This window comes from Aptenodytes patagonicus, chromosome 7 (assembly GCF_965638725.1).
Source record: "Aptenodytes patagonicus chromosome 7, bAptPat1.pri.cur, whole genome shotgun sequence".
Classification (NCBI taxonomy): Eukaryota; Metazoa; Chordata; class Aves; order Sphenisciformes; family Spheniscidae; genus Aptenodytes; species Aptenodytes patagonicus.
This window is the reverse complement of record NC_134955.1, coordinates 57,523,998-57,538,850: the sequence shown is the minus strand read 5'-3', so window position 1 is coordinate 57,538,850 and position 14,853 is coordinate 57,523,998. Positions and strand designations below refer to the sequence as shown.

The following is a 14,853-nucleotide window of genomic DNA, read 5'->3' as shown; positions in this document are numbered from 1 at the left end:
CCAAAATAATAAATGAGGTGAAGCGGAGGAACCTTTGCTAACATTGATGGAGGCCGAAGTGTTAAAAATAGAGATAAGGAAGCCAGATAACAAATACTTGTTAATGGGACAGAAACTGCTGCGCCAGGACAGCTTTCTTCATATTAAATATCTGACAAGAGAGGGTTGAGCAGGGGTGGGGGGAAGACAAAGGAATGTGACAGTGAGGGAGAGAGACCAAAAAAAATTTTTTTTTTTTTTTTTTTAATTCCCACATTAGTAGCCCTCTAGCTGGAACGATGCTCCAAGACATGTAAGATCCACTTTTAGCTCTCATCCCTGCCACTGACTTCAGAGCATGGTGTTATAAAGGCTACTCATACTCCATGCTTCAGTTCTCTTTCTGTAAAGCGGGACTAATGGTTACCTGTATACTGATAAGAGTACTTTTTGGCTTAACCACGGCAGTATTCTAAAGTGACAGTACTGTGGTGGATAAACAAGCATCTCACATATGCAAAAGAAGAGAGAGTAGAACAGTACAAGCAACATTTAATTACAAGCCAAGGATACATGAGACACAATGAAGGGAAACTGTGGGGTATACAAAACAATAGCCTACTCACCAAAAGGGAATATACTGAAAGTACAAAGCATTTCTACATTAAGACATTTTCATTCCTATTTTTGATTTCAAAAGAGAAAGAAAACAAGTAGTTTCTCACCCGATTTTTGAGTCTCTGACAAAATTTGGATCTTTCAAATTATCTTCCCACGGTAGATGGCCACTAAGCCAATGAATCATACAGTAACCCAAGATCTCCAGATCACCACGTCTCGATGGTGCTAAATACATATACACACATTAAAAAAGAACAGTAAGAGCAGCTAATAAGGCACATATAGTTTAACAAGTTAAAATTTGTAAATATGTTGAGACAATAGAAAGCCAATGCTAACAATGTAACACTACTCTATCTGTTACTTATTTCCTTATTTTAGAGTGAAAGCAAGGAACGAAAAAATATTGTTTCTACATCTGGAAGGGTAACTTAATTTTCAAGTCCTTTATCAATCTCTTTCTTCTACTCAAGGATATGACATGCTGCAGTTATCCCAATTTGGGGAGCTTTTTAAGTACTCCGATTGTGGAAAAAATAGAGCAAATTAGTGAAGTGATTGACTTTGTTCAAAACAGTTTTTACTTCCCTTCTTCTACAAAAAGGTAATAGTGCTAAAACCACAGCTCCTGAAAAAAATATTCCACGATACTGAAATATTTTATGTGGCCTGAAAACTGAACAGAGGACAATCATAGATCAGATCCCTAAGCCTTGCCAAAAAAACCCCAAGAAACACCCTAGAAGTATAAATGGGCAAATCAAGTCATCTTTGTTCATGTTCAGTTTTAAGCACAGGTGCAACAGTTCATCCTGAAGTAAACAATAATTTTCAACAACTGACATTTTTGCAGGACACATTTTTATGCTAATTAAACAAAATTTAAGAATGAAGAAAATAAAATTGGTGCTCACTAGAAATCCTCAGTGTTTAATCAGACATAGACCTGTTCTTTTCATGTTCAACCTTTTCTCACTTCTTGCCTTTTGATATTCAGTGACTATAGGCATAATTATAATAATTATGAAATAATATTTCATAGTTAAATGAAGTTTTGTTAAAAAAATCTTCTAAATATTAAGCCGTAAACAAGATAAAGAATATTGCCAAATATGAAGGAACTACGTTCACATTGAAAACAGAAACTATTTATCTCCTGAAAACAGGGCCTGTTTTTCTATCAAGAACTCATAAGCACTATTCCATTTCTATTTAGTTAATAAAAAGCAATACACTAAAAATCTTAACAGTCTTTATAAATTAAGGAAATCTATTTAAGAAAGTTGCATTAAAATACAGTAAATTAATATCAAAGTAAAAGTTAGTAAATGGAAAAAAAGAAAAATGCCAGCATAGTCCACAGAGAAGAAAAAAATATTTTTATAGATTCAGAAACCCGGTTGTTTACAAAACTCAATGCAGCAAATAAAGTCTTTTGTGTTAATAAAAAGGATGCACAAATGCCTACTGCCGAGAACGAAGTTTTATATCCTTACCCACACCCTTGTGTGCATCAATACTGGTATATTCAATAGTTCCGTCATGACACCTTTTAGGATCTTCTTTATATACTTTGTGAACTCCTTCAGGACAGTATCGGTAGGCCAGTCCATAATCCACCAAGTACACCTAGTAATTTCCACAAAGAATTCTAAGATTTAAGAACTATAAATACAAAAAATACGCAAATAGATGTAACTCCCAACCATTCTCAGAACTTAAAAAGTATTAAAAATGGTGAGGTTTTTTACTTTAAATGATCCTTTCTCAGTGCTTTATTGAGATTACTACATATGATTTGAAAACAACGTCTGACAGGTTTTGTTGTTTTCCATATAGCAGTCTGACGTGGAAGCCCTTTCTTGCTGATGCAGAGGACAAGTACAGTAAAATAGTCTGTTATTAACCATAAGGAAAAAAAAAAAAGACATTCATAGAGTTATAAATACACTTACTGTCCTACCCCCTTTAAAGTCAGCTGTCCCATTTGAACGCTACTACATACTATTACTTCTCACTAACACCACAGTTACTTTAAGAGAATGGAGATTATTTTACTTATTTCACGAGCTAACACATTTGGGCAATAAGACATACGTAATTCTGAAAATATGCATTGTTTGAATAGTAAAGAGAGTTAAAAATACAGAAAAATGAAAGACACCGGTAAATCAAGTGGAACAATCAACACTTTAAAGACCAATTTTTACAAGTAACAGAACACTTATCTGATGGATTTCTTGAACAAAGGAATGAGGTAACGATGCAGACAGGCAAACATAATTTACCAGCGTACTATGTAATTTTAAGCTTCCACCTGCAAATACCTATCTGCGAGGCAATTTTTTTTTAATCTTGAGAATTTCTCTAGAATATTATTTAGGGCAAATAGTCAATTTGATAACTGTCCAGCAAAATGCATAAAAAAAATCGTAGAATATTAACTAGATATAAATGTCAAGCAGAAATAATGTTACCATATACATTCTTAAAAATGAGCTTCTGCTAGATTTCACAGGTTCAAAGCACTTCCATGTGTTGTCAAATAGAAGGTTTAAAACATGAGGAATAAAATGCATCAGAAATACCTGATTAGGGTTCTTGTAACTCACAAGAAGGTTTGAGGCCTTGATGTCTCCATGCACATATTCATGCTCATGGACGTATTCCAGAATATCAAGCTAACAAAACAAAATACAATCATATAAATGCAGTACCCAGCTCCACCCAGCAGAGGACCTGTACTCAGCACAAAAGTGTGATTTAACTGAAAGACTTACACTGGAAAGCCAGATTGTAAAAATATAATATAATTTTTAAACTTACTATTCTCAGGCCTAATTGTAGTACGGTTTTATGGGAAAATCGCTTTGCATTCTCTTCATACATCTTCTGAAGATCTCTGCCAAATCGGTCCATTATCATAAATCGATAACTAAATTCAAGGAAAAAAAAACCAACGGTGAAGTTACTGAATTGTACTTAGCAAAGTACTTTATGTGTTATAATTGTACAAATTACTGATTGAAAACATCTCTCTCAAAAGATAAACTGCAGGTACACAGAAAACAAATATATGGGAAATACTTGACTTTTTTTAGTGTTGTACACCAATTCTTAACTTTTTTACATCAGCTAGTCAAAAGTTCGTCCATCAAAAGAACTGTTCTTTATTCCTGACTAGTTATGCAATACAATAACAAGTACCCACAGAGGAAAATATCTGTATTGTAATTCACTATAGGTAAACCCAACCATCAATTACTTACAGAAATATATTTTTTACTTTATAAATGACTAAGTGACTTAACCTGGTTACTTAAAAAAGTTAATTTCTTGAAATCTATTACAACCTTTTTTTTAACCTCTTATTAAAAACAAAAATCTCTCACTTGCCAAAGGTGTTCTGATATTCATTGCTATAGCCAAACTGGTTCTATTACTGTAAGAGCTCATAGTAGCTATATTAAAGATTCTCATGCATGAAACACCAAACGCAAAGAAAAGTTTATCTGGGCAAAAAAAAAAATAATTGTGTTGTATTTACTTTTGCCTCTCAAAATTAATGTTGCTTTTACATTAGATTAGTTTTAAAGTTGAGGACCTGCTGAAACAATGATATTTCTGACATACTAGGGCATACATACCAACTGCCCTGTGTAGTGGTCCACACAAAGAAGCCTGACCTACTATAAGCTGCCAGAGAACTACTAAAACTTCTTGCAGCATAGCTGTATAGAGAAAGCCCACTAGGAAACAAGGACTGTTACATAAACAGGCATACCATTCAAGACCAAGTAACAAAAACCCTTCACGACATGGAACAATACTAAAAACTATCCCTAGACTTAAGACAAGTTTAACATGAAACTAGCAATTATTCTAGCTCACAAATTAAGTCAAAAAAAACCCTGTCCCTAGGGAAAATAAAATACATTTAGAGAGAGCACTAAGTCCTTTATAAGTGTGAGTGAAAATACTCTTTAAGTGCACACCACACGAGAAGAAAAACTTTAAAAGGTAGTCATATTATTCAAGGACTTATACATTAGAAGTCGACTTTATTTTAATTCAAATATGAAAAGCTTCTAAACCACATATATGTATCATCACTGTATTACAGCAATGTTCTAGACAAATGAAAACTAAATCACTAAGGACGTAATAGACACAAATACGAGTAACAAACGAGTACAGATAAAATGTACTCTTGTAATGTACTCTTCCTTAAGCACACCCTGTTATGAACGTGAAACTTTGTAGCAGAAATTAACAACATGAAGGTAAGTGGAAAATACATCTTATAAAGTAAATTAGGTTAAAAGGGATAGCGGTTGTGGATTAAATAAATCCCAGTATATGCCAACAAAAGGTATATTCACCTGTTTCCATTTTTTTCATGCAAGCCAGAACCCCAATATCTTGGTACACCTAAATATTTCAGTTTATGGGACTTAGTCCACTTCCGAACTGAAAATACAAATAAAGATAAGTTCATGAATTCGCATCAGTAGAGACTTACATAAACAGGGAGTACTCGCATCATTTACAGTTTCTGCATACATGTGAGCTGCTTATTTCATGGAAATTTGGATGCCAAGTATACTGGAAAGTTAATGACGCATCCGTTGCAGAGACAGAGATGCAACTAAAATTTTGATTTACACAATACCACCAACACAACTATAAAGAACATCTTACCAAAAACCCCTAACTTTACTATATGTCTGAATTAGATTTCAATCATTTCAAAATAATTTTGAAAATGACCTAAAAAGACTCTCTTAAAGTTCGACCTTGCTCCTGTAGGCTCTATTTTCCTAAATGCTTGTAGTTCATTGAAAACATTTTAATAGACTGCTTACTTTCATCTGGCTTAGCAGCTCGCATGTAGAACTTTAACTCAGTAAAAAGAGGTCCATTCTGGCTGGGTTCCTTTAAGACAATTTAAAATTAGTTAAAAACTGCTGTGTTAGTGCCTAATAATTATTAAAAGCTCACAAAATGTAACATTCACCCTATAAAAGCATATTCTCCCTCAAACGCTCTACCCAGTGCTGATAAATTCAATAGAATATGTTCTTTTTATCAAAGAAGGTTGGCTCTAAAAAGTTATTATAAATTGCTTAACATTAAGGGTATCAAGGAATCCTTTCCCATAACAAAAGATTAAAGAATAACAAATTAACTGAAATGTATAGAATTACCACCAATAATTGGCTGCAAAAGTTTAGTAGAGAACATTAAACAACATTCATTATCTCAGATTTTCCAGATTAAAGCTGGGTTGCATCAGTTGCAATAGCCATTAGTAAGCCTAAAATAACACCTGAAATGATTTGATGGAAAAATCTTAACAAAAGTTAAACTCTTGCTGAACATTAGGTATTTTGCTCCCTTCATACCTTAGTTGATCAAGGTAAAAATTACAAAGGATTTCACAATTTCTCTCAAATTAAATTATAAGAACTACGCCTATTTTGACTTCAGAGTCTACCTTGTATTTAAGCTAACATAAGGTATTTCAGTTCCATTTTCTAGGAACAAATCTATGGTAACCACCTATTACAAGTAAAGTGCAAGAGAGAAATTGGTTTGAAAGCACCAAAGCTTTGAAATACCGCAAGAATTGCAAACGGGCAAGTACCTTGACTCTACATTTCCAGAACTTAGCACAGAAAAGAAAAAAAGTGATTTCAACTCTTGCAATTTTTAAGTGATTGATTTTGAGATAAGCTTAAGCAATTTATTTTAGTCTAGTTCCTCATATATGTCCAAATTCATTCTATCTCAGTGAAAATACCTGGTTTGGAATATCCTACACTTAAAAAATCTAACCAATAAAAAATTTAACCAAAAAGAAGTATGTGGTTACTGGCAAAGAAGCCCAGAAAGAATACAATCACATGATATTAGCAAAAGTTCCAAGATATACAACATCAATCTTAAATGGTTTTAATTGTAACTTTTAAATGCAGATGTAGTGATCCAGAAAATTGCTGAAGGCCAGACTGTACCATTCAGCTAACAGAGGTTTACTGCTGTCCGACAGTAACGAAGCAATGTAAAGAGATCCAACACACTGATGAACGTGGGCTTTAGCGTGCATCTGATGTATTGGCTCAGAGTAGGAAGACCGGTCAGAATGAGAGCAGATACCAGCTTAGGCACCACTCCTAGGCCTGGACACTCGATTAACAAAGCTACTGCCTATCTCCACCTCACTTTCTCCAGCAGCGTTGCCCTGATAAACAATAGAGCCAAGACAACAGTTTTCTGGCCCCTCCTTGTGGGACCAACGCTCAGACTTAAGCTATGAACCAGAAAAAAAAAAAAAACACCTAGAGCAACTGATCAATGCACATAAACTTTGGTACATGCATATTTACTTTCAGTAAGTTTATTTATCCACTATGGACAACTAATTAGTGATACAGAGTTTATATATACAAAGGAGAAGGGTTAAATAGCTGAATTCTTATACCGCAGTTATCTCGAACAAACGTTACTTGACCTATTCACTTGTTTCTGTGTAGCATAATCCATTAACACTCTAACTTAATTAGAATATAAATTATACATACTATTTTGATTCCATTTACATAGGTTTGAAGAATGTTATTTTCTTACTAAAACACAGTGAAAAACTGTAGGTGCTAAAAATTCTTAAAATATTTATCTTTAAATAAATTATTCCACAAAAAATTATGTCTCAGTGCTGAATAAAAGATATATCTTTCTCTAGTCGGAGCAAATGCTGAAAATCTGGTATCTTTTTGTACTTGAGGGGATGGATAAATGATTTAACCATAAAACAGATCTTCATGTTGACTATGAAGCTGTTCCCCCCCAATACCATTAATTCTACATACAGATAAATAAACGCATACGCTATGTTAAAAAGGCTCATGTAATGAGGTCCAATATTTGCCATACTAGACATCTTATAATACACTAAAACCAGAAAGACTTCAAACACAAATTTCTACAACTTTATGCCCAGGGTCATTCTAAACACGATTTGCAAAACTGAAATTAAAGTCTAATTAGAAAAGATATCATAACGAAAGAGATTATGGAGTACGTGTTGAAACCCAACAAATTTCTTCAAGTAGTATTTTAAGAATTCTGATCTTTTTCAGTCAGCAATTTAATGAAGCGTTATTAAACTCTGCATCCACTCCTGAACAATGGCATCTGAAAGGTCCACATGTTAAAAAGCATTTCTTTTTTTAATAAAAACTGTGATTCATTTCGTACTGCTCAGACATCAATACTATGAGGATATGTCAAAGACTAAGCCAATTTCCATCCCGCTTTAATAGCTTAATTTGAAGAACACTACTATAGAAGCACATATTTTGTTAAACACTAATAATTGTTCAAAGCTGTTAACCACTTTGCTTCAGCTGATGGATCAACTAGGAATCACCGAGGCATCAGAAAATAGGCCCTTATCCATAGTTGTGTTATACTAGACTGTAGAGGCATAATACGTTATGGGTCATTTGTGAGGGCAGCACAAAGACTGGGGCTACTCTTTATTGCCATAAAGACAAAATTATAAAAGACAAATTAAAAATGAGTAGTCATCTGGGAGATTAGCAGTGGGGGTATTTACAGATTGCTGCAACAAAGTGAATCTAGCATAAAAGCAACCCAAGAGTTACAACAACTCTTCTTACATTGAGAGCCCAAAGTGGAGGAGAGAAGCAGATGGACAGGTTTCAACCTCAGGGAAAGAGGAGGATAGCAATTACACACAGCATAAAATAATGCATATCTGATGATTTTCCAAGCAAGTCAAACTGGATTCTCCCATGAGAGTTAAATGGCGCTCTGCTTCCTGATCAGTCCAAACTCGGCAGGAGCCAGTAATTAGGAGCCAATGCCTCTCATAGGCAAGCCACCGCTGGTAACTTGAATGTCTGTTATCTGCCTCTAAAACAGGCCACAGCTCCTGCGTAATGGACACCCCCTGCCCTCGATGGCACAGGTTGGGCATGCAAAAGCAGGTTGCCACCATGCAACAGCTGCAGGCTGGGGCTCCTGGTCTCTGTGGAATTCCTGCCCACAAACACCTAAGGCAGCAGCAGTACGCTGATGTTGAACGTGTGGTAGTTTGCCATTTGCATCATAAGCAGTGCTTTTTTCAGTAAGTGACAACATTTCGGAAAAAAGGTCATCACCAACAGTATCTTGGGGTGTCTGAACAGTATCAAAACCAGTACTCTGGAATTTCCCTGTAGTCAGCAGATATAAATATCAAGATTAAAGGCACATACTAACTAAAATGTATTTTATTTTCTAAATTAACCTGATCTTTTAGTTTCAGGAACAAATGTTAAAAGTATTAACATATTTACGTAAGTGGACAGCTATTGCGGTAAAGCATTCCAGTATCGCCATATAGTTTAATAAATAAAAGATTAAAACATTGCCGTTCTGAACTGTGCTGAAGAACTTATTTTTTACATTGTAAAGTTCTTGTACAGTTTTCTGCTATTTGCTTTTGTCACAGGACCAGAAGTACCACCAAGATAATGAATGGTCTGGATCTACTATGGTCCTTCCCATATTCCCAGGTTTTTTACTAAGACCTTACCAGGGAATCATATATAATAGTAGGATCTATACAAAACAATCTAGCAAAATTTAAGAAAAAATACTTTATACCTTAGAAAGAGAACATTATTGCCAATTCAAGTTAAATAAATCTTTTTTATTTTAAGATTAAAAACATAAGAAAATTTCAACTAATAAAAAGAATTTGCTGATTTGCTACAATGGGCTAAAAATGAGCTATCAACAATGCTTTTTCTTCTCTCTAATCATTAAGTTAAAAAAATTATGTGTCAATGCCATTTTAATTCAACAGAAATTAGAATACATATGTGTTTTATGATAAAACATTTAAAGGACTTCATATCTGTGGGGACCTCGGGAATCAAAGTTTTGCTGTTTCCACTCCCAAGCCATCTGTCAGCTTACCAACATCCAGTGGTGAGCAACAGTTCACACAGACTCACTGCTGAATCACAGAAATTCTCCAAAAGCTAGCCAGATTTCATTCATTTTGTGATATTTGGGCTGTTTACAGGAAGCAGCAAATGAAACAGAATCTGATCCATTTCATGAACGTTTTTCAACTCTGTTCCATTATCCACCCTCATACATACGAGTCCCAATTCTCAGCGTTCCTCTATATCACCACACTTTTATTTTAAACAGCACTATGCAATTGTATTATTTTCAGCCAGATGTTTTAAATTACACATGCTATTCTAGAACAAACATTTTCAAGTTGTGAAGTAAAGATTTAAATGCTCTCTTACCACTTTTGCAACATAAGGTGCATCACTGCCAACTGACTTTGAAGAATTAACATCAGCTGTTAAAAAGGAAGCATTTATTAGTAGTAGGAGAGGAAACTGTCACAAAACATACACTTATTTGTTATGCAGCATGGACAAACAAATGACAAAGCAATTAAGTACTGATGTGAACATATATCAGTACCTTAGACTTTGGTAAGAGAACTACTCTATATGGGTATGGTCTTGCATTCTCCATTCTGTTTGAGGAGAACAGGCAGTTTACTAAATAAAGTAGTTCTTTTTTATTATTCAGTAACTTTTTTCTAGTCAATAGCATTTCTTTCCTTTTCTAGGACTGTGATAAACATACATAGTGGACAAAGATGAAAAACACATTCTCTCTACTATTTTGCCCTGTCACGTATTCAAAAGTGACTTCCTGTTGCTACTAAGCTGTTGATATTTGTGACAGAAGGAGATACAGGTATGAAGGACATCAAGTTAGGCAAACACGAAGTACAGGAACAGTCAGGGGCACAGCTTTGTGCAAATGATGGGGAAGCAGAGGGCAAGCTTTGGCTTGAACAAAGCAGGAATTCTTAATGCAAAGAACTGCACAATTTGAGTGAACTGGAACTCCAGTCTCAGTAAATTTAGTAGCTCATTGAGCAAGGCTGAGTAAGTAATAGAGAGCTTCTTTGGCAAGAAGCCACCCACTGCTCCTGTTTTTCTTCTTAATCCACTTATGCTGCAGTCTGTTCATTTTGAAAGCAGGACGGATTATTAATTTTTTTTTCAACTCAGCATGAATTCAGCGCAACTTTTTCCACCAAGAGGAGGAAGACCATAAATGCATAGCAAAAGAAAACCTTATTATCACGATCACATTAACTTTCATCCCTTCAAAATTGTTTGGAAAATAACTAGGGGCAATCAAATTTTTTTTTTTTTTTTAATTCCCTGACGTATCCTCAAAACCTCTCTTATCTGTTCATCTGTTCAAATAACAGAGATAATAAGTATAGAACACTACCCACTAAAAGAAGCTTGCCTTGAATTCAAACAAACAGCATTGCAAAACGAGATCTGTGCTGATGTTTTAAACTGCAAAGTCCAAGATTTCCATTTGTTTTGAGCATTGGTTACATAAAAGAAAGTATATGACTTATGTCAGAAGTTCACAAGGCAATGAAAAAGTCAAAAGCAGCACCAAAGTCAAAACCAGCCAAAAACACTGGCTGATCAGTAGCCCCCATAGAATATGCTTAAATGGTTTCAGTTCAGAATTTGTGATATAAGGACACTCATGCAAAAATCCCTTCTTTCAGCCAGACCAAAAATCAAATTTAAATAAATACTAAACTATCCTTTCACTGCTAAAAAGTAATAAAGATTTTCACTTAAAAAAAATGAACAAACTACCACTGGAATCTCATACAACCGCAGTGCTTACAATGGCCATTTGTCCACTCTTGTAATTTTTTTTCCAACACCATGAACCAATCTAAGGTTCTAGTAAAAAAAAAAAAATCACTTGAAGACACCCTGCATTTCTAACTTAGGATCAATTTTTCATTGCTTTGAATAAGGATAAACATCTCACTCTCCATTTTAAAGCATTATCCAAGATAACTACACTTACCAAGGTACAGGCGTCCAAAGCCTCCTTGCCCTATAGGGACACCTAATTTCCATTCTTTTCTTGATGTATCTGCTAGAACCTCCCCCAGAGCAAACACTTCAGCAAGTTTCCTTTTTGCAGGGGCTTTTTTTCCAGCAGTCTTCTTATTACATGGCATTTTCCCTGGAGGGAGAGGAGGGAAGGGAAAGAAAAAGAAAAATAAGTGTAAGTTACATGCTGACCAGACTTATTTTATGTAGAAATCTGTTAGAAGCGTGAAAAAGTACGGACTGTTCAAGTTTTAATCTGTTACTACAAAGATACTTTAAAAGAAATATAGTAAGTAGTTTCATTGGCATGAATTCTAAGTAAAAAACAACTATTTTTTCCAGGCATCACAAAAAAATTTGGCAGCAAAAATCTTCACAAGAGAAACCTATTAGAAGACCTTGTATAATACATGCTAGAAAAATCTCAGAATCTATTGTAATCAATCAATCACAACCAAGTAGGTCTAAACTTAGAAAAAAGTAAACTAAAGAAATAAAGCCCATCACTTTTCCTGGAGTGAAACTTGCTTATTGAAGAAGTGTCATATAGTCCAAGTCCTCAGTAAAAATATGAGGAATTCCTCTTAGCTGTAAAAAAAAAAAATAAAATAAAATTAAGCGATTCAAACAGTTAATTATTTTTTCTCCTATATAACTGCAAACAACAAAAATGAAAGTTTTATTGTTCACAGGGCAGCATGGTACAACTGGTACCTAACTACCTATTTTGAGATCATAAATGTAAAAGTATTACCGTTGCCTTCTCCCAACCTCAGGTCTCAGATAAGCAATATTTCAAGAAACAACATAACAGCCCACTGGAACCAAAGAAGTGCATCTTTCTGCAGAACAGGCCTCATTTTGAGCAAATAAATGTTTTGAGATTTTAGCAGAGCCAGATTTTGATTCAGTAAAAGAACTTACTGAATATGTGGCCATGATATGGCAAAGAGTACATTCCATCTCTTTACATGAAAGGCCTTCATGATTTGTTTTGCAAAGAACTGATCTTTCCCTCTACCTTATGAAGATAAAAGGCATACAAACAGAGACACAGTTATTTTCTAAAAGATACCATTCTGACTGGTGGGATTTTATCATTATTATTATTTTATTTTGCTTGGGGAAGCAGGAAGGAATAATAATACACAATTCAGGAAGTTTCTGGATAGCAAAGTATCTTTTTCCCATTAGTCTAGCTACTCAATACAATAACCCTAAGTCAAATGCAGTTACTTAACATCAATTTCCTCTTTTAGTTCTAATGTTCCTCTAGGACTTTTTTTTCATTTCTCAAATAGAAAGCCACATAATTATGACAGCTGTTCCAAAAGCACTCCACCCTCTACAAGCCTCTTTTCTGACTGGGTAGTATCTTCAAGAAATTTTCTTCCCCAAATAATGTCTATCACCCAATTGACATCTGAAGAGAGCAGCCCATACCCATTACTCTACTTACTAAATGCAAGAATAACTGTCAAGTTTCCTGAAAATGTTATTCTGTCCGCTAATACTCAAGGTTGCAGCTGTGACTGACCAAACCCCTAGGGGCAGAATGTGACTCAATAAAGCCCGACAATGCATGGAACGCTCCATGGAGATGGACAACAGTGATGTGCCCAAGGAGCTCACTTTAGCTCAACACAAAGGGGACAGGTGGGTGGCTTTTGTTGTAGGTAAACAGCTAAACAAGAGTTGAGTGGAGCTCAAAATTGTTGAGTGGATCAAATGGCGGTGTAAATATCTCTCTGAGTTAGCCAGGCCAGCACAGGGGGAGTGAATAAGAGGCTCAGCCCAACATAAAAGTATAAAAACTAAACAACTAGCAAAAGAATTTCAACGAGAGCAATGGGCTTGAGCTGATTTCAACCGAGGTATTCGTTCCCTGTGTCACCAGTATGGTGACAGTGAGTGCATTATAGAGACCCGTAACGAGAATCACATCAGTATTGTGACTGAACTGTGTATTGCAATTGCTGTATTTTGCCAAGTGTAACTTACATTTGTATTGTTTTCAGTATATTTTGTATCACTCTCCTAAATCAGAAATCCCATATAGCATCAACTATCTTCAAGTAAGTAAATTTGATATTAAATATTACACCCTCCATACATGGAAGATCTAAAAGAACCTGGTACGAGAGTATTGGACTTGGGCACCAAGCAGTCTGCAGACACCACAGTCATTCAATATAGGAATAATTGCAAAAGAGAAGGTGTATGATTCCATGCCAAAGAAAAGTTCTGCTTTTTCAGGGTCCTTATTAATCTGAGAAGTGTCTCTGCGTCATAGAACCACATCTGAACACCCACTGCGGTTAAACGAATAACTTCAACAAAATAGTATTATGAAATACTCACATCACAGGAAGCGACTGATATTTATCAACTTACATTGCACAAGCTTCCTCATTATCACAAAACAGGATGTTTTAATTCTGCATTACTTTCCCATATTTCCACTTACTTCTCTACAGTAACATTCTGCCCTACAATCAAGATACAGTTTTGACATTTTAAACTTAAATTTTAAGACTAACTTTACCCCCAACTTTATCCATACCCTGTCTTCCAAGAAAATCCTCTCTTTACACCTCTTTATCTTTTTTTTTTTTTTTTTTAAGACTTCAAGGTGATACATACTGTACTGTGTTAGAGGAAGGTTCTTCCTCCAGATTTTCTACAGGAAAAAAAATGAGATTTCCAAGCACCAAATGCAATTCCAGCTAGCTCATCTAAGACCATAGCAATGAGAACATAATGGTGTCAAAGCGCCAGAAGGAACAGAGTGGTAGGAACGGCTACGTGTTGATACCACTTACAAGAGCAGGCCAAAAAGATCACAGCAGACCTTTCAGCAGGTTCTCAGGACACCCAGATCAGGAAAAGGATAAGAACAAAGGACAGACAGAAACCCTTAGAAGTGCTAATGGGAAAATAAACCAGAATTCTGGAGCCCCAAGACTGACTCAGATAAGGAGAAAAAGAAAGCACAAAAATCAGCAGTGTTGCCTAATGATTCAGATGTGGGACTAGATCACACTCACTGGCGTCTAAAGGGTACAAAAACGTATACAAAATGAGCATACTGTCCTCAGGCTAAGAACAATGTAAGAGACATGAAGAGGGCTTGAAGGACTGCATCCCTTGACCGCTGAGTTACTACAAATAGCTCCAGCGAGACTTGGGACAGATGCACTTAGGTGCTCGAATGCTGGACAGACTGCTGTCCAGTAAAAGAAAAAATTGTAGAAATTTTTCAATA

The 14,853-nt window shown here is 35.3% G+C and overlaps 1 protein-coding gene across 1 annotated transcript in view; it reads right to left on the bottom strand.

The window, feature by feature from the left end:
• Nucleotides 1-14,853, bottom strand: part of VRK1 (VRK serine/threonine kinase 1) — a 37,789-nt gene that overhangs the window by 19,341 nt on the left and 3,595 nt on the right. The window contains exons 2-9 of the mRNA XM_076345409.1: nt 11,560-11,721; nt 9,936-9,991; nt 5,466-5,535; nt 4,983-5,070; nt 3,427-3,535; nt 3,189-3,281; nt 2,097-2,229; nt 705-825 (exon numbers count right to left, since the gene is read on the bottom strand). Coding sequence (XP_076201524.1) covers nt 705-825; nt 2,097-2,229; nt 3,189-3,281; nt 3,427-3,535; nt 4,983-5,070; nt 5,466-5,535; nt 9,936-9,991; nt 11,560-11,716 — 827 coding nt within the window. The 5' untranslated portion in view covers nt 11,717-11,721. The remainder of the gene's footprint in view (nt 1-704; nt 826-2,096; nt 2,230-3,188; nt 3,282-3,426; nt 3,536-4,982; nt 5,071-5,465; nt 5,536-9,935; nt 9,992-11,559; nt 11,722-14,853) is intronic.